The sequence below is a fragment of the Varanus komodoensis genome, unplaced genomic scaffold (assembly GCF_004798865.1).
Source record: "Varanus komodoensis strain SLA01 unplaced genomic scaffold, ASM479886v1 scaffold8, whole genome shotgun sequence".
NCBI lineage: Eukaryota > Metazoa > Chordata > Lepidosauria > Squamata > Varanidae > Varanus > Varanus komodoensis.
This window is the reverse complement of record NW_025336481.1, coordinates 14,670,979-14,693,151: the sequence shown is the minus strand read 5'-3', so window position 1 is coordinate 14,693,151 and position 22,173 is coordinate 14,670,979. Positions and strand designations below refer to the sequence as shown.

At 42.3% G+C, this 22,173-nt stretch overlaps 1 protein-coding gene across 1 annotated transcript in view; it reads right to left on the bottom strand.

Annotated features, from left to right (window-relative positions):
- Positions 1-4,072: 4,072 nt before the first annotated feature.
- The window catches only part of BCAS1 (brain enriched myelin associated protein 1), a 52,151-nt gene continuing 34,050 nt past the window's right edge, over positions 4,073-22,173 (bottom strand). The window contains exons 8-11 of the mRNA XM_044455565.1: positions 21,806-22,027; positions 15,729-15,887; positions 11,208-11,477; positions 4,073-4,175 (exon numbers count right to left, since the gene is read on the bottom strand). Of these exons, the coding sequence (XP_044311500.1) occupies positions 4,101-4,175; positions 11,208-11,477; positions 15,729-15,887; positions 21,806-22,027 (726 nt within the window). The 3' untranslated portion in view covers positions 4,073-4,100. The remainder of the gene's footprint in view (positions 4,176-11,207; positions 11,478-15,728; positions 15,888-21,805; positions 22,028-22,173) is intronic.

Genomic DNA, 22,173 nt, shown 5'->3' with positions numbered 1-22,173 from the left:
TGCTAGGCAACTGAACCACTTCCACACGACTTGCCTCCACAGACTTTGAGGATCCGGTAGCAGGACAAGGTGCCAGACACAGAGGCCCTCTCCAGAGCAAGCCTGCCATCAGTTCACACCCTGCTGATGAAAGCCCAGACATGCTGGGCAGGCCATGTTGCAAGGATGCCAGACCACCGCATCCCCAAACAGCTCTTCTATGGTGAGTTGTCTCAAGGAAAGCGATTGCACGGGGGACAAAAGAAGTGATGCAAAGACACGCTGAAAGCCTCTCTCAAGTCCCTGGTTATTGACACCACCTCCTGGGAGACCCTGGCACAAGACTGATCGACATGGCGCACGCTGATCCACCAAGGCTGCCAAACTTCTGAAGCCAGAAGGACAACCATAGCACAAGAGAAGCGAGCGTTCCGTAAAGCCAGAGTTGCAAATGCTGCAACAGTGGTGTCCACACATGTCTGCCCGGCATGTGGCAGAACACTCCGTGCCCGTATTGGCCTTATCAGCCACCTGCGGACACACCGTGGACAACTCACAACCTGTTAGATGTCAAGGTCCTCATTGAAAATGATGGCCGAACTTCATATAGAAATGTAGAGGTATGGTACACAAAAAGACCTGCAATTTTTCTGATATTTAGCGAACATCATTACACCATTTTGGACTACTATACCTGCAAGTTTGATTTGATTTTGATACAATTAATAAAAGTTATAGATCTTTATCTCTCGTGATAAATAGAGAAAGTTATGAAGAACTGCATTTCCATATTAAGCCAAAATGGGTGGTCTTTTAGTTGAACTGAACTGAAATGGGTTATATTCTAAATTGGGGTCCAACTGACTCACATGGTCAGTGCATTCTTCCTTCTAATGAGTTTTCTACCTATTCAGTTTGAACATGGGATGTAAAAAAACTGATTTAGGTATACTGCAAGATGCAGATTCTTCATCAGGATAAAGCTTATTTGTTGTATAATAGGGCCCTTTAATGAATCCATGCTAGACATAAAAAAGAACAATAAATGACAATTTCCAATTAAAAGACTAAAACCGTATAGGAATTTTCTTAAATAATGTTTATTGAATCAGAAGGAAATCAAAATATACAGCTATCTAGAATTCAGGTGCTAGTTTAAATTATAACATTAGTCTTTTAACTTCTACAATAATGTATATATCTGAATTTTCTATAAATGCTATTAAAATTGCATATCACAGGACTTGCATATCATAAAGTATGCAGAATAGTGTTCAGTCATAATCTGGGGGGTGTTTTAAAGAGAAATTAGGCTTAATTACAGGCATAAACTTAAAAAAAATTATTTAAAACTTAAGGTTCTCTCCTTAATGATAGAAACCATTAATTACAGAAAACTGAAATACATCTTTGGAGTTAGTAATATGAAGGGCTCCAGGTCTGCCCCCTGGTGTTGCATTCTTGTTAATACTTTAATTACTTTCTTTTAAGAAGTTAATTTCTTCCATTTTATTACATCCAGAAAGAAATACATGAAAATTAATTAGAAGACCCGTACATTTCAGCCTTTTCAATAATATTAATATGTTGGAAATCAATCTGAAGCAGACCCTTTAAAATGTATGATTCTATGCTCTTATAACTGTGAACAATTAATAATGGCTTTAAAATCTCATAAATGTACAATTCTTCAAGAGATGATTTTTGTGGATGTGCTTATTCTTTCCCCTCTGTATAATGTTGCCACCCAATGCCCCCCTCCCTCTTACCACATGCATCTAACCATTATTAAGTTTAACTTGAACCTTCTTATAGGACTGTCAGACATATTTACCCAGAAGCAAGTCCCACTATGTTGAAGAGAGCTTACTTTTGAGTAAGTGCACTTTCGTTAGTATTGCAGCCAGTTGCTCTTCTTGGGGGCTAGGGAGTTCACATTCTTTTCCCATGTACAAACAACCATGGCTTGTTTTTCTTGACCATAGACAAGCATTGTATCCAGTGGCATATTGGATCAAACTATCCTTAAGCTTTAGCTTAGCACATGATCTGAAACTGTGGCCTTAAAGGTGTTTGCAAACCATAGTTTCCATTAGCCATTGTTAAACGTTTCATGCATGGGACAAACCATGGTTAAGGTAGTTTCCCCACTTGCAAGGGGGCAACCAATTTCCCCTGGACACATTGGCTAGTTTGCATGATTGTTCCAGGCTTCACAAGTGATGAAGCCAGGAATGAGTGTTCCTTCTGCTCCTCCATCTTGTGCACTGCCTCAGGGTTTCCTTTCTGGCTAATTATCCTGGCTTGTTAACTGACATCGAGCCAAAGATTTTAATCTCAGTTCAAATTTGAAATGCACTAGCACTGGGAAGGAAGGAGAGGAGTGCTTGGTCCAGCCATAGATTCTGTCTTCATAAACTGTGGTTTATGAAGCCTCAAATGAGTGTCCAAGCTTGGCCATCCTCTGATTGCAGAGCTTAGCTAAGCCAACAAGATCCTTTTACTGCAAAGGATCTTCACCAGATTTAAGGCAGCAAACGCTAACCATGATTAATTATTACATCTACTCTGTGTAACAAATATCTGTAAAATGACTATCTTTTCCCAAATGGTTCTCTGCCTTTCCCACATATTGCATCATATACCTACAAAACTCAGTTATGGAAAAAATAAATCCTTAGACTAGCCAGAGGCAATATAGAAAACCTGTGGCACAGTGACAGAGACTAACCTTTGCATTTTGAAACTGCCAGATATAATAGTGAATTAAAGCATCCCAGGTATCAGGTTGACAAAACCCAAAGCCTTGGAGGGCTACCTCCTGTCAGAGTGGACAGTACTGAGCTAGTTCGGCCAATTAACTCAGACAGAATAAGACACCTTCCACAGGTTCATAGGCAGAAGAGTGGGTAGATTTTAATTTTCCACATACAGTCTTGTGATGTCCTGTTGCAAACTGCATTTTCCTAGACACTGTCCCTTGATTCAACCTGTATTGTCCCCACACCTATGACAAGGAAAACATGCATGCCTCCTGACTACTTTTGCAACACTGCTGCTTACTCATCAATATTATAGATTAGTTAATCCAGATTAAAATGGCACATTGAAGGGATTGTTAACAAGTAGAAAACAAATGGACTAGCTCACTGCACACTTTTCAACTGCACACACTTGGAAAATGTATTTTGAAAGTTATATGAATCACCAATGTATATGCACATTATGCATATACATACTGGTTATATTGAATTTGGCCAATTTGGATGAATAGCCTTATTCTGGCTTGGATTACAACTCAGACCTTTGCTTCTTTTCCAGACTGGACCTGAAATAGACCATTCTGGCTGGTTTAGCCCCAGCCAAAGTCTTTGTGCATCATGAACTGCTCACCAGCGATCTTTGTTATGCTCAGGCAGGATGTACAGGAATGGGAGATGAGGTAGGAAGGGGCAGAATGCGGCAGGGCTGACCCAAGGCATTCTGTTGCTAGAGGTGATGGACAAGATGCTTCCCCCTCCTTTTCACATCCAGAGGCTGCTGCTTAAATCTTACTTTAGTGCTCAGGCTGGCTTAGGGAAAGCAGCATGAGCTGTGCGGATGCACAGTTCTCTCCTCCAAAACTTTCCTGCCACCTCCCAGCTTCTGCCGCCTGAGCTGACTGCCTCATTCTACCTAATAGCAGGGCTGGGAAGAAGGTCGCTGCCTGAACCTGTAGATGATTTTTGACAAAGATGAGCTGGGGACTTCATGCTGGGATGAGTTTCTGGTGCCAATAGTTGATCTTCTTTCCCTACCCCTTGGACCAGTGCTCTTGGCTCTTCCTTTCCCATTAACCTAGCCATCTCAGGCCTTTCTTCAGTTCTAATGGCCCATTAATATGTTTCTTAGTGCCCTTTAGTAATTCACTTGCTTTAACAATATGAAATACGATATAATTTCAAAATGGGCATCCAACTTTGCCTTACATGCAGCCTGTATTTGGCAGCCATGTAGAGCAGTGTGTGTGGGGGTTGGGGAGGGGGAAGCAAAGGAGAGATGGACCAAAACGAGTCATATTTTTAATGCAAGGGGTTAAATTATAGGTCTCGGATGATTCTTCAGTTGCTTCAGAGTATTCATTACTTGGGTTTCACGACAGACACGATAGAGACCGGATCAGTTTGCACTTCGGCATCAAGCATCCGTTTGGGGCTCTGTTGAAGGGGAAAAAACAGAAAGTGAGAAATGTATAGATAGTGCTGAAGATGCTCAGAAAATGATTATATGGGAAGCTCAGGTAGGCCTTCTTTTCCATGTATGACCCCACAAAGCTGGAAGACCACTTTATATAGACAATGAAATCAGCTACAGCCAGGGTGATACATAAAATGTTTCCTTAAAAGCATTACTTCTGTACCCATGTCAAACAAATCCTGTGCCAAGAAATGCTGCAAGTTGTAAAAATATGCATATTGGCTTGATTTTGCACATTTTATTCCTATTACTTCTTATGGAGTATACCAAGGATTTTAAGTCTCACATTCAAACCACTGGAAATTGTATCTGATTCAGGCATTAGCTTGGCTTTGTAGGCATAAAGCCCAGGCACTTTGCTTTTTCTGTTGTTCTTCTTGAATAAAAGTTCAGATTCTGTTCCGCATGTCACATTCTGCACTTATGCAAAATCACAACATACATACAAACCTGGCCATGCAATTTGGAAGCTTATGTCACAGCACATTTCTAGATGTTGAAAGTGTCTCCGGACATTTTCTCTTCATTTCGTATCATTCATATGATAGCCCTTTTCTGGCTCAATGTTCACAACCAGAAAACCTGCATATTGTACAACTTTCTGTCTGCTACTGGGTTGGAAAAGGTTACTCAGATTTTCTTTCTCCAGCTATAAGATTTTGCCATTTTTTCTTTCTTTAGAAATAAAGGTAAGGACTTTACACCCCCTACCTATGCATTCTGTTAAAATTCCACCAGTAGTTTTTGCTTAAGCCCTGATATCCAAAGAATATTAAAAGAAAAGTTACTCTTGCTTCCAGAGAAGTGCCAGGGAGTTCGATTTTCCCCTTACGGCAGGGAATTGGATGAGATGAACTAAAATGGTTTCAGGTATAAGCATCATGAATACTGGCCATTTACTTTTACCAGGGGTGTTGAGCCCGTTTCAGCCTGAGGGCTGCCTTCACTTTCAGGGAAGCCCTCTGGCACCAGATTCTGGAGCTGGGCAGAGCCAAAGGCAAAGAGCACGTGGCCAGGATGTCACAGACAGCAGCATGTTCTTACTGCCAGTAAGTCAGCCTCTGGACAGGCACTTGCAGCTTATCCGTGGGAATAAAGCTGTGCGAAGCCAGGAAACCAACAAAGAATTAACGCTTGTGGGCAAGGGAGCAAAACGGCCTGGGAGCACCGAGAGCCAGTGTGGAAGCTCAGGAGGGATGGATTTGGCCTTGAGGTTCAACACCCTTGGTTGACAGCTTGCCCATTACAATTGCAGAGTACACAGCCCTGCCCAAAGGCTCACAATCTAATCAAACAAACAGCACATACATGGAAAGCAGACTGGAAGGGAAAAGACACGGGATCAATTGTTCTGAGCAGATGCTCAAGTAGTCTAGTCCCCACTTGGCCATGGAGCCAACTGGGTGCCTTTGGGCCATCACAGACTCCCAGCCCAACCTCCTTCACAGGGTTGTTGCTGTGGGAATAAGTTCGAGAGCAGGAGGAGGAGAAGGATGTAAGCCACTTTGAGTTCTTTGTAAGAAAAAAGGCAGGATATAAATCTAATACATAAATGATAGTGTGATGTGTGTTAACTTCTGAAATTCCAGCAAGTCCCTGCTAGCTGTGATTTCAGCAATAATAATATTTCAGGTTTTGTGATGCAAACATGATCAAGTGAGCAGCATTACTTTATCACCATATTACAGGACTGTGACCAGAACAAACTAGAAATAAGCTGCTCCAACTGCTGCTGGGAAACATGGCCCCTATTAAGCCCAAGCTGCCCCAGTTCTCTGGAGTGACCGGGAGACCATGGGTCATGTGCGGCACTACAAAGTCATCATCATCATCATCATCATCATCATCATCATCATCCATCTTTAGACTGTGTAGCTGTTCTACTATTTCTCCCCATGCCAGTGCTTGCACTTCAGTGCTGTCTGCAGCATTAAAATATGGCTGCAGGCAATCAGGAGCTGCTAAAGACCCAAAGAGTGATCACCAGCCATTTCATATCAATCGCAGCGCCGTTGTATCACTGCTGAGGGCAAAGCCTTGGAAGGGGCACAAGGCAGGCCTTGGGAGCTCAGGGATCACACCCAAAAGTCCCTACGTTGTGAGCACGAAATGTTCCCAGCTAGGGATAAATCAACACGTACTGAATTACACTGACTTTTTTTGCTCTTTGGCGGGGCTGTTGGCTCACATGGAGTCTTTTGCAGCTCTGTTCCTCTTCCACGGCAGCAGCACAGTGGTGGCAAGGCCTTCCGTGGTGGAGTGACAAAGGCGCTGTTTTTTATTTAAAACTAGGCATGCAGTCGGTGTGCTCTGATGCAGCATCACTGCAGGGCATCATGGGAAATTAAAACGACCCTGTAGGTCCCTATTCAGTGGCTTTGGGAAAAGGAGCAGGAAACAGTGCAATGGTGTCCCACAGCAGTGAGCAGCATCCTCTTTTAGAGACACTGTTGCCTTCTGCCTTAGATCACATGTCAAGATCCAGTCAGGGAGACAAATGCACCGCAAAGAGTCATACGCCATCCGCATCCGCTCCAGGATGTGGGCCATTCCTCCACACAGCCTTCACTGGCTGCTGCAACTAGGAAGCTTAGCCAGGGCTACTCGTCTGTTGCCCTTCTCCAGAAGAAGTGGAGGATTCAGTAACACATGAGGAAGTTGTTCCAGCAGGGCAGACTGAGGGCTGAACCACATACAAGTGGCTGTTCTTCTGCTCCTTCATTGCTCACAGGGCCGAACTGAACTGGGGCTACTGCACACAGGGAGAGAGATGTGCAAACCATCACTTCCTGCTCTGGGCTTGAGAGTTGCACCTGCGCATGAGGAGGGCTATGAAAGGGGGAAACCTTCCGCTGGAGTCTATGGAGGTGGTTATTGTCCTTAAGTAAACGATCTTCTGGAACAGGTGACTACCAGAAGGGGAAGGTTTAAAGCTCCCCTCCTCACCTTTGCTGGTCCTGATCCAGACTAGCTCACCTCCTGCTTACCTGTGGGTAAATAAAGAGCCTAGGGTAGCTTATGGTTATGAGAGGGATTTTTTTAAAAAATAAAAAGGTGGGATTCCCCCCCCTGCAAATATCTGATTGTTCTCTGTTTCTCTCCCCCCCACACTTCTTTTGCATACCAGGACACCCATTTTGCAAATCGTGGCTCAAAGAACAATTAGAGGTGCACTTTGAGTCAATGGAAAATGGCACAGGTGCACCTGCAGCATGCAGACAGAAGCCATGCTTCCTGGCTCCCACATTGTTTCAGGAAGGGAGAACTGAGTGTCTGAGCACAAAAAAGTCAGCTGTCGATGCACATGAAATCCAGCTATGTTTGTGGGGGGTTTTCTCCCTTTCTGTTCCATAGCACTGAGTTGAATCTCTAGCAATGGGGGTAGAAAGCAAACTGCAAGGAATGCCCAGCTCCCCCCCTCCCCAGTTCAGTAACCCTTAGCTAGTCTTGTGAATTATAAGAGTGCTGCCTGTGAAAAAGGGAAGACCTTAAATGTCAAGGCTTCAAACGGCACCTGCAGTGCTTGAGGACAAATTCTCACCTTTTGCAGGTGAGAATTTGCAGCATCCGTTTGGATACTCTGTCCTTCCCTTCACAGTTGGGAAAGCAACTTGGGGGTGAGGGTCATTTTTAATAGACAAATATGGAGAAGAAAGCATTAAGAATCTTTTCCCTGTGTGATCTCAGTCACTGAGACTCTTTCATAGGGAGAAAAAAGTGGGTGTACTGTGTTGTTTCAGCCATAAAGGTTCCTTGCAGGGTCTTTATTAAATTATTAATATATTATTAATAATCAATATTTAATATATTAACTAAATAATAATTGATATCAATTTAATATATTAAAATATCTTAAAATAGCCTTGAAACATAGTGTCATTTTTAAAACACTATGTTTTAAAGCTATTTTAAGATAATGTAAAACTCATTTTAACATTGTTTTGTTTTTTATGATATTTGTGTTGTATTGTTTAGTTTTACCCATGGCTCTAAACAACCCAGAGAACTTCAGCTATGGGTGGCATAGAGATGATGATGGTGGTGATGATGTGCTCCTTGCTAAATGTGTAGAAAATAGACATGCACAAAATGCCTGGTGATTCCAAAGGTATGGGAGCCTGACTTCACTATGCTACATGTGGGCTTGTTGATTGGGCTACTTGTCTAAGGACCGTTCATTTTATAAATAGGTATCCATTCTAGTGTAGTGCAAAATTGAAAACTGGACCTCTGTAGTGAAGAAATGCTGTGTTCCTTTTCCTCTGACCTTTTCACCAAGAAGATGTTAATCTGCTGCATCTCCTTGAATAAATAGGTTTCTTTTCCTGCTTTTCTGCTTCATAGCCTCTAGGTGGCACTGTGGTGCGGCAGAATAAAACAGATGCACTGGAGGAAGTTGTACTTTCACTTTCTGAATGAAATACTGCATTTCCCCTGCTCTAAAAACACTCAATGTTGGTTAGACACAGAAACAAAACTGGAGCATCACAATGTTGTCTAAAAACCCATAAACAACTGTGCTTAGGGAATAGGAGGTGCAGAGTAAATGCCGTGTAGGAAAGCCATTTCTTCCCAAATCCCCAGTTAATAAGATGCACTTTCATATTTTGTTGAAACAAAAAAGGGCCGCCACTCTGTCCATTTCAGGGTGTGACACCTGCTTCTGAGAAAGATTTTTGTCCTGGTTGAAAGGATGCAATTCAGTAGGCATCTCTATTATTCTGCCTTTGTTCATCCAAGGCAAGAGTCACCAGCAACAGGCTGCATGTTCCACAGGTGGAGAATCACTCATGGGATAGATTTCTCCAGCCTTACATTTCTAGCTACTCTGCAGAATCATGAAAACTCCGGAGGAGCAGTTCTATGAGAGCCAACCTAGACATGCCATTCAGGATGCTACTGGCTCTTCTGTGCATTTTTTTCTGAACAGCTATTCATTAGGGGGTGATCTGGATCAGAACCATGGTGGGGCAAAGCCTTAAATCCTTCTTCATTGTCACTTCAGTGTGGATTCTTCCCTTCCACCTAGTGTGGGTGCCCTGTAGTAAACGAAACCCAAGCGTGTAAAGGCCATATTTTGTTTGGCCTCTAGCCCTTTGGAGCAAAAAGAATGGATTTGTGGCACTTTCACAATTATGAGAGCAATTTTGTGCATGCGTAAACAAAGAACCAGATTGTCGTTGTGGTGAAAGTGCTGGACTGGGGACCTGGGAGATCTGGGTTCTAGTCCCCACTTGGCCACAAAACTCATTGGAAATGTGGGTTTTAGTCCCCACTTCAGGCCAGTCACTCCCTTTCAGCTTAACCTACTTCACATGGTTGTGTGGCTAAAATGGAGCTAAGTAAAACACTTTGGGTTCCTCACAAGAAGAAATGAGGAAAGATATAAATACAAGGCAACTACAACAACAACAACATTTCTAGCATTCTTCAGGCTTGGGCATGCAGAGTGTTCCTGGACTGATTTTCTGCCTACATATGCCCAGGATTGCCCCGTAAGGGAATGATCCTGTGGCCCTGTGACATTGCCTAAGGGGTCATAGGTTGGTTTGGATTCCCGGCATTGAGGTCAGAGGCAGACTCCAGTCCTTGGGCGCCATTCCTCCTGCTTTTTGCCCTTCCCCTTCCAGCCAGTGCCAGCAGACTCACAGCCAGTGCTCTGTAAGGTTGGTAAAGGGAGTGCCGGAGGAGCTAAAAAGGCTGGAGCAGGAGGCAAGGAGGAGATTGGAGTGGGCAGGATATGAGGTGTCCCGACCCCACTCCAGCTGCATTCCCCCAGCTGAAACACCCCAGCTATGTGGGCAAAAATGCAGAGTGGGAGGACAGAGCGGCACAGATTGCCTCCACTGCTTGCCCTGATCTTCCTTAGATGCCCATAAGCCCTAATAACATTTCTACAAAGGCATTTATTATGTACTCATCATTTTCTCTTCACAGTTATTTAAGAGTTCTTCAGATGACATTGCAACCTTCCATTCACTTCTGTTTTTCATTTTGGCAGAGAAATTGTGCTATAACTTGTGAAAGAAGAAAAAATGCTATTTCTTTTTGTGCGTTTATGCTATTCTGCTATACCACAGTGCGACCTAGAGGAAATGTCTTGGAAAAGCAAGGAAGGGAATACTTCCTAGAATCATAGAACAGTAGCGTTGGAAGGGACCAGAAGGCTGTTGAGTCCAACTCCCAGCTATTGCAGGACACTGAGTGACCCCATCCAGTTCACATGACTGTCCAGATGTGCAGTTGTATTCAGTTGTGCTTAGATCTCAGTTCTGCATCAAAACCAAAAGGAGATACAGCCTTGTGCAGAAAAGTTCAAAGAAATTTGCTATGAATTTTTGTGTGCCGGCACCCACTTTCCTCTGAAGTAGGCTCTAGTCTTCCAAAGTGTATGCCACAATCAATCTTAGCATTTAAGATGCTACAAGACTACTTTTTATGGTTTCAGTATGTATTCGCTATGATACTGCCCATCCTTGCTAGGCCTAGTGTTGGAAATTACCACAGAACATTTGCATGACTGAGTCTGGTAGCTAACATTCTCTTCACTTCTTTTTTAAAATAATTTTTTAAAGACAATTCACAGTTGTTCCCAGTGAAGCAAAGAGGAAGGCTGGATAAGAATCTGGCCAACACCATCTTCACTGACCCGGAAATATTCTGGGAAACAAAGATGGTGGTCGCGGTGGGTGCCATTTTGCCCAGCCCTTTTCTTTGCTACACTGGTTGAGTGCTGTGACCTCTCCCCACTTCTACTCACCTCCTGATACATTTACTGGCAGAGCTACAGGAGGCAGCTTGCCCAGGGCCTCCTAAAACGATCGCCATTTCTTGAATAGGATCAAATGCATTTAGATCCTCACATACCATTTCTGGCTTAGCATGCAGCCCTGGAAGCATTCTGACATTAAGCCCCAATCTGGCCAAATAAGAAAGTTTCCAGGAATGGCGGCTCTGTGAGGATCACCAAAGGAAGAAAAAAGGTAACGTACAAGACCCTTAAAAAACCCTCCAAGTGACTGCCTCTTCTCTGCCCTCTTGGGAGTGCTTTCTTTCGCAGCATCCCCTCCATTCTGAAGGGAGTTTGTCTCAGCTGTTTCTTGCTCTCTGGAATTTTGCTGATCTTCCCGTTGGTTCCTGCTGGTTTCCTGTGGGTTTCCTTTCTGCATGCTCAGCTTCTCTGTTGAGCTCTCTTGAGTCTTCTCGCCCACAGGTTCCTTGTTCTCAGCCTGGGTGAAGGGCCTGTCTGTGAAGTCCAGTGTCTAAAGCAGTTTCAAACATCAGTTATTTCTTTTTTGCTTAAAATAAGAAATGCATTTGATTTGGCAGGGCTCCTCAGCTTAGGAAAGTTAAAGTTCCCCTCCCTGCAAGCCAAATAATGGGTGGGTGGGTAGGAAAAATCAGTTACCCAGTAGATTGAAGGCTGCCATCTATGCAAACTCATTAATGCTGGTGCTGCAGCCGGGCCTACTTTCCAATAAAATTGCATTTAATTGAACTGTCCGGCATATTAACATGGAATGGAGTCTGTCACCATTACACACAAGAGTTGCTTGTTTGCAATTGCAGGCCTACTCATGTGAGCAAAAGTGCATAACTGGTTTTCTGCAAAGCATTTCTTTTTTTTTTTTCTTCCCCCTTTTACACAGTTCTCTAGTTTTATTTGACTTCTTGCATGATGGGAAAAAAAGGAAAGACATTTGACATGGGGCTGTGTCCAGATGGCTCTTATTTTGGCATTGGGGTATGTAAAAAAATGGGCATTTCCTGACATTTCTAGCATACTTCTGATTGCTCAAAGGTTGTTGCACACATGACATCAGAATAATAGCAGCAACCATGTAAAGCAGCCCTCTGTAGTTATAACTTCATATTGTAAATGAGGTTATGAGGCCAAGGAAGAGCTCTTTGTGGCTGTGGCAAGGTTTTAACCATGTCAATTGGTTATATATCCTCTTTTACAGAGGACAGTCCTCAGTGTAAAGGGTTGCCAGAGGACCGTTCTATTGAATTGAAGGTAAAGAACCCTGGAAAGGTGAGAACTAGGTGGATAGCAATGGAAGAACAGAGCAGTCACCTGGTCACAATCTTCCACAGCCTGGTGAGCTCTATTGTGGGATGCTTAAGTCAATGCTAGCTGACCACTGATCCACAGGAACCTGCCTGGGATGAGCGCAGAAGGTGTTTTGCCTTCCATGTTGCTGATGATTCTTGGGTTTCCAAATAAAGCACATCATTTGTATGGTGAAGGCCCCAAGTTCAATTCCTGCTACCTCCAGGTAAGGCTGAAAAAAGTTCCTGGACTGCTGTAACCTGTCAGAGCAGGTGATATTGAAGAAGACAGGACCATGGTCTGACTTAGGAGAAAGCAGCTTCCTATGCTGGACTGTGTCCCCTTCTCCCCATTGTCTGCTACATCGTATTTGAAGCCCTGGAAGTTGGCATCTGGACACAGCCCTAGGAAAACAGGCCTTTTACATACATGCATGCAAACAATGGCACTATGATAAAGCAGGAATGAAGCATGGAACCAGAAGAGAGAGGAAAAAAGGAGACTGGACAGATTAAGATGAGAGATAACACCAAACTATAGGAAGGAAAGGTGGTAAGAACAGAATTCCCCCTGTATGAAATCACAATATTCCACCAGAAGATTGACAAGCCATGATTTGATCAAATCCAATGCCACAGAACATTCTTTATGAAATTGCAAATGGAATAAACATGGCCATTTATTTATTTATACTTTTTTTTTTTTGGAAAACATTGACAATTCCAAAGCAGTTCCTTATAACAGGAGGGAAAAACAAAACACCAAAATCTAGAGAAAGAGTGAGGATCAGAAGGATTCACACTTCAACTATACAGTTTCTAAAAGAATAAGAAACCAAATGGCACTGTTAGTTCCATACTACAAAGTACACAGAATGAATAGTTATCTCTCCCATCTAAGCCATTGCAGGACTTCTGGGACATTATGCCAAGGTTGGACATCTGAAAGCAAGGCCAGCCTTTAAAAGGTGGGTCACCGGTTGTCGTATTTTCCATGCTTATGGGTCAGCTAGGGTACAATGCGAGCTCCTAACATTTCTCGTGATTTTTAATTCTTTTATCACTATTATTACATGTATTCCACATTCAATTTGCTTAGGCCCCTGGAGGTGCTGGTCTGGAAGGCTGAGAAATCTGAGAAGTGCCATGTTGAGACAGGCTGCTGTTGGAGCTGCAGGAGGCAAGAGTTTCATGGATGGGAGAGCCGAATGTCATCGGCAATGCCTGCATCTTTGCTTTACTGCACTCCAGTAAAGAGTCCTCAAGAGTGAGAGCACAGCAGACCATCCAAGCAGGGATGGTCCCACTGAAGGAGCAACTGGCCACCCTGCCACCAGCTGCCCTGAGGGACTCCTGAACAAGGGCTCTCTGGATGCTGCTGTGGACGCCAGGCAACTGCTCCCCTCTTTCTCCATGTTCTGCACTGTGACCACCATGAGCTGAAATAAAGTTGCATGGCGACTGCGCACTCTGCGCAGGGTGCATATGAGCACCAGTCCCTGAAAGGCCTTGTTTCAATTTAAGGCTTTGCGGAAAAGCTAAGGCCAGGAAACACTCGGCCCAGTGCACTGACAGTGTTGTGTGCAGAACTTAATACTAAACCTGTCCGATTTATTTGGTATATCCTTATAGTTGGCAGGGTGTTACATTTACTGCCGGCTCTTCTTTCTAGAACCCCTGATGGCACTTATAGGGTTCCTAGGTCATCGGGCTTCAGTAGCAGGACAAGGAATGACCATTTCCCACAAAGGATTAGCAGGTGGCTGTTACTGCCCATGTTCTCTGCTAAAATGTTCTCCTCTAGCAACATTCAAGCCATGTGTTCCAGATGATCAGGAGCCACTGTGGTGTGGTCGTGAGTGTGCTGGACTGGGGACCCAGGGAATCTGTGTTGTAGTCCCCACTCAGCCATGAAACTCACTGGGTGCCTTTGGTCTAGTCGCTCTCAGACTAACCTACCTCACAGGGCTGTTGCTGTGAGGATAACATGGAGCTATGTAAGCTGCTGAGGGCTCCTTGCAAGAGAATAGAAATGCAATGCAACAACAACAGTAATAGTCATTATAACATTTATGCCCTGTCTGTCTTCCTTTTGCAAGGAACTCAAGGGAGCTTGCAAAGTTCCCCTCCTCTCCATTTTATCTCACAACAGCAGCCCTGTGAAGTAGGCTAGGCCTAGAGTCAACAACTGATCCCAAGCCACCCAAGAGTTTCTTGGCTGAGTGAGCACTGGAACCTGGAACTTCTCAGCCTGACACTCTATCCACTATGCTGCACTGCCTCTACAAGGACTGCACTATACCAATTTCTACTTGATTCAGTGCAACACTTTCTACCTGATTCATTTTAGGTTCATCACGAATAGAATTGCTTCCAAAGATCTTTTTATTCTTTCTTTTTTAACGTAACAGTGCCACTTCAAAAGCAAAACATGATTAGGAAAGAAAGACAGAATGAAATACAAGAGGTCAAAGGATGCATGTAATGCCGTGTGCAAATCAATGACACCATCATTAGGGTAACCAGGCAAGGAAAATTCTACAGGCGTGGACTTTCGGCAGAACCCATCACCAAGAAAGATTGACTGAGCCGTGAACTTACTTGGCAATCAGGCACTTGCCCATTTACCTCTTCCGAAGGACTTGCCCTTGCATCGCTCCTGACTGACTAAAATAACAAAGGATGACAAGCTTTGCTGCCGTGTTTCTGCGGCGTTTACAGATAACTAGCAGGTGAACCTAGGCGGCCCCTTTGTCTTAGCCCTTGTGAATAAGGTGGAGAAGCTTCCTGTGGAAGACTTTCCTTACCATGCCCTTTTAGTATGAATTTGGCAACTCCTCTCTTCATCAAGCCTACACTTTAGGCTTCCCATTGGCCGCAATGTCTTTGGGTGTCCTTTGCTATGAGTTCACTTGGGGACTACTTGATTTGGTGTATGGGGGGAAAGATCACCAAAATTAAGTGTTATCCCAGAAGGTCCAAGGCTTGAGTCCTGGGAAGACCTCTGTCAGTCATGGTAGGCACTGTGGGGCTAAATAGTTTAACAACAGCATATACTTGCATTCCATGTTTTTGTATAACAACCATGTTAAATTTAATTCAGTCACAAGTGTTCTCACAAGTGAGTTTCCATGTTGCATCAGAAGGATGCTGTTCACTGTGGCTTATCCCTGGCTTGTTGGTTCTGGTGTCTGCCCTGAGAAAGAGATGTCCAGCAATAGCAGCTTGAAAATGCAACTGCTCTGAAGACTAGCAAAATGGGTGCTAGAGAAACAAACCAGAAACAGGGAAAACAGGTTTGCTTGGCTTGATGTTCTGTACAGGCCCAACCCATGTGTGCGTACCCAGCAATACACCACACCTAATGAATAACTGCAAACAGAAGTCTATGGCTATTTTAATTCTTCTTGGACCATATCTCTCTCACATGAAAATTAAAATGAAAAAAATATCGTTCTTACCAATTTAAAGAATTTCCTCAGGTTTGTTTTGGTAGGTTTCTCATCTACTTTGGACTTTGTTTCTGCAGCTTCTGGGGTTTTGGTTTCTTCTTTAGCTGGGACTTCAGGAGATGCTTCAATTCTCTCAGTATTTATCACTTCTATGTCATCTGTTGGAGTCTGCAAGTTATTCGTAACAAATGTTAGGAAATGGCACAGGTATTCTTTCACAGCAATGTATTTCAATAAACCAAAACTGTTCATCATCATCATCATCTACAGGAGTATAAATGTTTGTTTCAAAATTTTAAAAGCCAGCCAGCCAGATTTTATTACATGTCATCTTGGAAGGAGGTAGAAACTGATTATTTCCCCCCGCCTTTTCCCATATGCAATGCTTAATCCAAAGGTCCCATAGCGCCATAATACAGGGGAAACTTTGGATACAGAAGGCACTAGGTTCAGTCCTTGGTATTCCAGCTGAAAAGATCCCAGGGAGCAGAAGCAAAAGAATCCTGCTCAGAACCCAGAAAAGCCATTGCCAGTTAGACTAGTCAGCACTGAGCAAGAATGCCTGGCTTTATATGAGGTGGTTTCATATAGCTGTGTTCAGTATTTCCTGCCTGACAGTTAGCAGGTATCATGCCCACCTGAAAACCAGCTCCCCTGATTCCTGAGCCCCTTGGTCAATGATGCTGTAACCAGGGGTTCTGGAAAAGTATGTCTAGATATCTCATGCAGCAGCACATGGAAGAGAAGACGAAACCATTCTCTGCCATCTTCTTTTTAAAATATTAATTAAACATAATAAGCATAATTAAATAATACAATAATAATGGTGCTACCCCACCAGGACCAAAAATTCTTGCTACTTAATGTAAGATCATTTGTGGACAATAGGCTAAATATGAGGGAACAATGTGATGCAGTCACCAAAAGGGCAAATGCTATTTTGGGTTGTATTAATGCGTTAACAGAAGTATTATTTCCAAATCATGAGAAGTAGTAGTTCCTCTATACTCCTCACTTGTCAGATCTCATCTGAAATATTTTGTCCAGTTCTGGGCACCAGGATTTAAGAAAGATGCAGAAAAATTAGAAAGGGTCGAGAGGAGGTCAACAGAAATGATCCAGGGGTTGGAAACACTGCCCTGTGAAGAGAGACTGAGAGAACTGGGCACGTTCAGCCTTGAGAAGAGAAGACTGAGGGAGGACATGATATTCCTCTGTAAGTACCTCAAAATCAGTCACAAAGAGGAAGGTCAAGCTCTCTTCTTGGCGATACCAGAGTGCAGGACACAGAATAATAGTTATATTCCAAACATCTTTATATCAGTCATCTATTTAATAATCACCTTTTACTTTCCAATTCCTTGCAATTCCTTACTTGTTAATATTTTTTTCATCTATTCTTTAATATTTTGTCCCACTCTATTTCCTTCTGTTGAAGTGAATTCTTGAACTTGTCTTCTATTCTGGCCCATCTTTTCAATTTCTTTCTTCCACTGATCTTTGTCCATAAGTCCTCATTCATGAGCCAATTTTAAACTTTGTTCCAGTGACTCTATTCTGTAATATTTTCCATTATGCCAGACTCTCCATGTATCCCCAAGTATATTTAATATTATTCTTCAACAAAATATTCTTAAATGCTTGTAACGCACATCTAAACAAAATAGCCTGGAAACATAAAACTTGAAACTTTTGAATAGGTGCATTCTTAAACTTTAGTTGACCTGAATTTTCACTCAACTTTCTTATCAGCTTTTCCTTCTTATAGAAGTTGGAGAATACATCTCTCGGAGTTAGTCTAACCTGAAGTTGGAGGCCAACACAATGTATTCTGTCTATATCATCTTCTTCTCATTTCTCATCTGGCATGATTTCTTTAAACCATGCAAGCACTTCACTTCTGAGTTGCTTTTCTTCTGTTGATGGTCATTGTGATGTATTTTTCAATTGTAAATTCCTTCTATGATCTCCAAATCAATCCCCTTTTACTCCAGCTTTTATTTTTCCAAAATGGCAAATTATGTCTAATGTATTAGCTTACATCTCTGTTTCTTCACATTTCTTCTCCATCACCTTCATTTGATTCATCGTTTTTGTAAAAGCGTTCTGATTTTCAATTTTTATCTGATTAATAGCCTTTGCTTGCTCATTAATATCCTCTGACAAGTGCTCTTTCATCCATTTCAATTACTGAGAATTATCTTATTTTAATTCTTTCATACTTGAGTCCAGAATCTTTTTAAAAGATTTCAATATCTTTTCTTCAGCCATTGTTTCGCTCCTTGTGTATCCTTCAAATTTCTCTTCACTCTGTACGTGTTAATCTAGTAGCTCAAATCTTCTTATTTCACATGTCCAGACAGAGTGAGTTTTTTTATTGTGGTTGTCTTCACAGCATTAGCAATTTAAGACCAACAAGTCAATATTCAAAATCCAACTAAATCACTTATTCCCACAAATTAAAAAATGGCTATTCAACATTCATCCAGCAGATGGAGCTCTATATCCATATCAAATCATTGAGCTTTATTTCACCAAGTTAAAATGGCTATACATCATTTATCCAACAGAGGGAGCACTATAGCCATATTAAATCATGACTTCTTTGTTATTATTTTCTTTTTCTCTAGACTCAATAGTCTATATCAGTTGCTCAGGAATTCAGCTTATCATAATCTCCACTGTTTATAGCTTTTTAAATATCTGTATAAATCCATATAATACTTTATATTTTATTTATTTTAAGATTCAAGTTCACTGAACACTTTAAACAATTGAGAATGAAGCTTTTACTTTCTTTCATAAACCACAAGCCAGTATTGTTTATTGTAGCTGAATCTACTTAAAATTAAATTAACTGAAATGCTAAATTTTAACTGAAATATTTACAGTAAGCTGAAGTCTCTTTAAATAGCTTTAAGTTTCAAAGTTCTTTTTCCCAACTGATTTCCAACACAGTCACAATCACTCCCCCCACTGAAGCTGTAACTAATTCTGTGGATGTTTAAAAATTGAGTTAATTGCTTTGATTTTTTTCCCAGATTTCGTTGGGTCCCAACATGGAACTGAAATAGATTTAAATAGTACTTGATATATGCAAGATGTGAAGGTGCAAAATATTTTTATTGCAGCACTTGTTGGTTGTGTAGCAAATTCACCTACTTTGCTGTGACATGCCTGGTGGAACTCACTTACTCCAGACATGGTATATTATCAGCAGTTAGATGGAGTCCACCTGTATGCAATGCCAGTGCATTAAATTAAATTAATTGCAAGACTGAGCCAAGCATGACAGAAAGTCTAGATTTTGAAGGGATGGATGCTTCTAGGGTTTGTCCCAAACCTAGCAATAGTATTTGGTTGTGGTGATGTTCTTCCTTGGTGGGCACTGGGAGACTACTCCAAACTGAAGGCAAGGAGGCAAAAACAGGGCAATTCTGTTGAACTAACCCACAAGATCAGTTCTTGGGAGAAGAATGACACATCAGGATGAACTCCAGGCTGCAACCCAAAAGCAGCCTGGAGTTGTATCACTGTCTCCCCAGATTCCACAGCATGATGTTATAAAATTTACCATGGTTCTGACCTCTGAATGACCCATGGCTGCCAAGTATGTGAGCAAGACTGAGGAAACTCATAATGTTATAATGTTGAACTTTGGATAAGATTTGCAAAATAATTACAGAAGAAGTGGAACCTCAACATGGAAATGCCATTTTTGGCAGCAGCTCCTTGTTTTCATCACAACATTTAGTTTTATTTTTAAATTCAAGAGTCAAGTAATCATTGGCAATTTTGCCATTGACCAAATTAGTAGTAGAAATAGATATTCCATCAGCTAAGCTGAGAAGACTGTTCACTGGAAGAAATATATAGGTGGTGATCATGATTCCACAAAGCAAATTTAGAAAGAGCTAGCATGATTATTCTTCATTATAACCTCCAGTCAGTATATCATCACCTTGCCTTTTTTAAAGTTTATTTTTCTTCTTAAGCAGAATGCAATTTAATAATCCTGATGGCAGAAATGGAAACCCGAAAATACGTAACACAATCCAAAATAATATCCTACACTTAACCACAGCTACTAAATAAATGTATTACAACCAATACATTCCAATGAAATTGCTCAAAAAAGGCCATTTAGGATGCCATCCCATGCAATTTTGGACCGAGAAAAGCCCTACACCTCCCTGCATGCCCCAGCCAGCAGAGCCAGGAGGTGCAGGCCTTTCCTGCCCAAACTTGAATAGGATTTATTTATTTATTTATTTATTTATTTATTTATTAAAACATTTTTATGCCGCCCCATTCGCCGAAGCCTCGGGGCGGCTTACAACATAGATAAAACAAGTTAAAATCCATATAAAATAATCTTAATTAAAACTCACATTATAAAATAAGCCGCCCTGGCCAGATAAAATTCAATTGTATTTAGCATTTAAAATGTTGCTTAAATAAGAAGGTCTTAGCCTGGCGCCGAAAAACAAATAACGACGGCGCCAGGCGGACCTCTCTGGGGAGCGCATTCCATAACTTAGGTGCCACCGCTGAGAAAGCCCTTCTCCGAGTAGCCACCCTCCTAATTTCTCTCACGGAGGGCTCCCGGAGAAGGGCCTCTCCCGCCGATCTCAGGGGGCGACTGGGCAAATATGGATGTAAGCGCTCCTTCAGGTAACCAGGACCCAAGCCGTTTAGGGCTTTATAGGTCATTACCAACACCTTGAATTGGGCCTGGACTTCAATGGGGAGCCAGTGAAGCTGACGGAGAACTGGTGTCATGTGAACATAACGTCCAGTCCCCGTCAGCAGCCTGGCAGCTCTATTCTGAACCAATTGAAGTATCCGGACCGTCTTCAAGGGTAGCCCCACGTAGAGCGCGTTACAGAAGTCAAGACGGGAAGTCACCAGCGCATGAGTCACTGTTGCAAGGCAGTCGTACTCCAGGTAGGGGCGCAGCTGATGAATCAGCCGAAGCTGGAGGAAAGCGCTCCTCGCCGCTGTTGTCACCTGAGCTTCAAGTGAAAGCTCCGGGTCGAGGAGCACTCCCAAGCTGCGGACCTTGTCCCTAGGAGGGAGTGCAACCCCATTCAGGACAAGGTTCAGGTCACCTTCTCCGAAGCCCGAACCGCCAACCAACAGGACCTCCGTCTTGTCTGGATTGAACCTCCGTCTTGTCTGGATTGAAGCTTTCCTACTTTTAAAACAACTAATATTGATATGAGTGCTCTTGTCAAATGCACCCTCTCCAAATGCAATTTTTAACCAGCCTATCCGTGATGCTGTTTCTTCATAGCCATTACACAAGAAGCTACTTTAGCAGTTACATTTCTTCCCATAGTAATAACATTTATTTCTCCAACTCAGACATGCAAGTCAAACTTGGTTCTCTTCCAAAGCACTATTGCCAATCAGGTGGAGGCTGTCTTCCAGGACACAATTTTTAAGAAAACAAAATAGGAATGGCATTATAGAGGATCCTAATCCAACTTGTGCTGCTATGGTTGTTGCCCAAATGCACTTTGGCTGTCATGTTATGTCGATGCAGAGGGTTTATTTTCACTAGTGATAGCAATTGTATCCTGTGAGGAAATTCCAGGCACCTCTTTTCTTCAAAGAAAATGTCCAGACATAATTTATTAGCTATGTTATGCTTTGCCAAGCCATAGTAATAATAGCAAAAAGCAAAAAGGAGCTGGTAGTGGGAGTTTTCCTGGTGGGCACTGCTTGAGCGTAAATCATCTTGCAAAAATTAAAAGTTATGCCTACTGATATATCTATATTGGTTTTACTGTGAGCTTGCAGGACTGGCCAGGATATCCATAAGAGACAGACAAGACATCGGGTTGTTTAGCTCAGCATCAGTTCTGCTCAATGAGTAATTCTGAATTGCCATACAATAAATGTGTATGTGTTGGTAAGAACAAGTGCACATTTAAAAATTTGGCCTTGATACGACACAATAAGCATTAAGATCTCTCTCAGCTTTCGACCAGTGCAAAGCTAATGAAAAAGAAAAGTTCTAATGATAAACATAACTGTAATTTAACTACTTAGGTAAAAGATGATCTAAAACCTTCATGTACCTTTTTCCAGAAGAATTTACTTAGAGGTGTGGGAGTAGAAGAGGATCTCTCCTTTGTAATCTCTTTTGGAGTTTCATTGGTAATAACCACAGCTGCTGTTGCTGGTTGTTGTGTGACAGGTTCAGGGGCTTTTGTGTTCTGCTTTGTTGTTGGAATCTCCTGTGATGGAGGGATGCTTGTTTCCGATTTTACAACAGTCGTTGTATCAAGGTTCTCAGTACTCTAGAAGGTACACATGCAAGAATTTGTAAAACCAATGATCATCAGCATTGCCAATGGCAGAACATCTTACAGGTAATGACAATGGGAAGAAAAAAGAGATAACAACATGGCACATCTACACCTTACAAAGAGTCATTCATTCACAC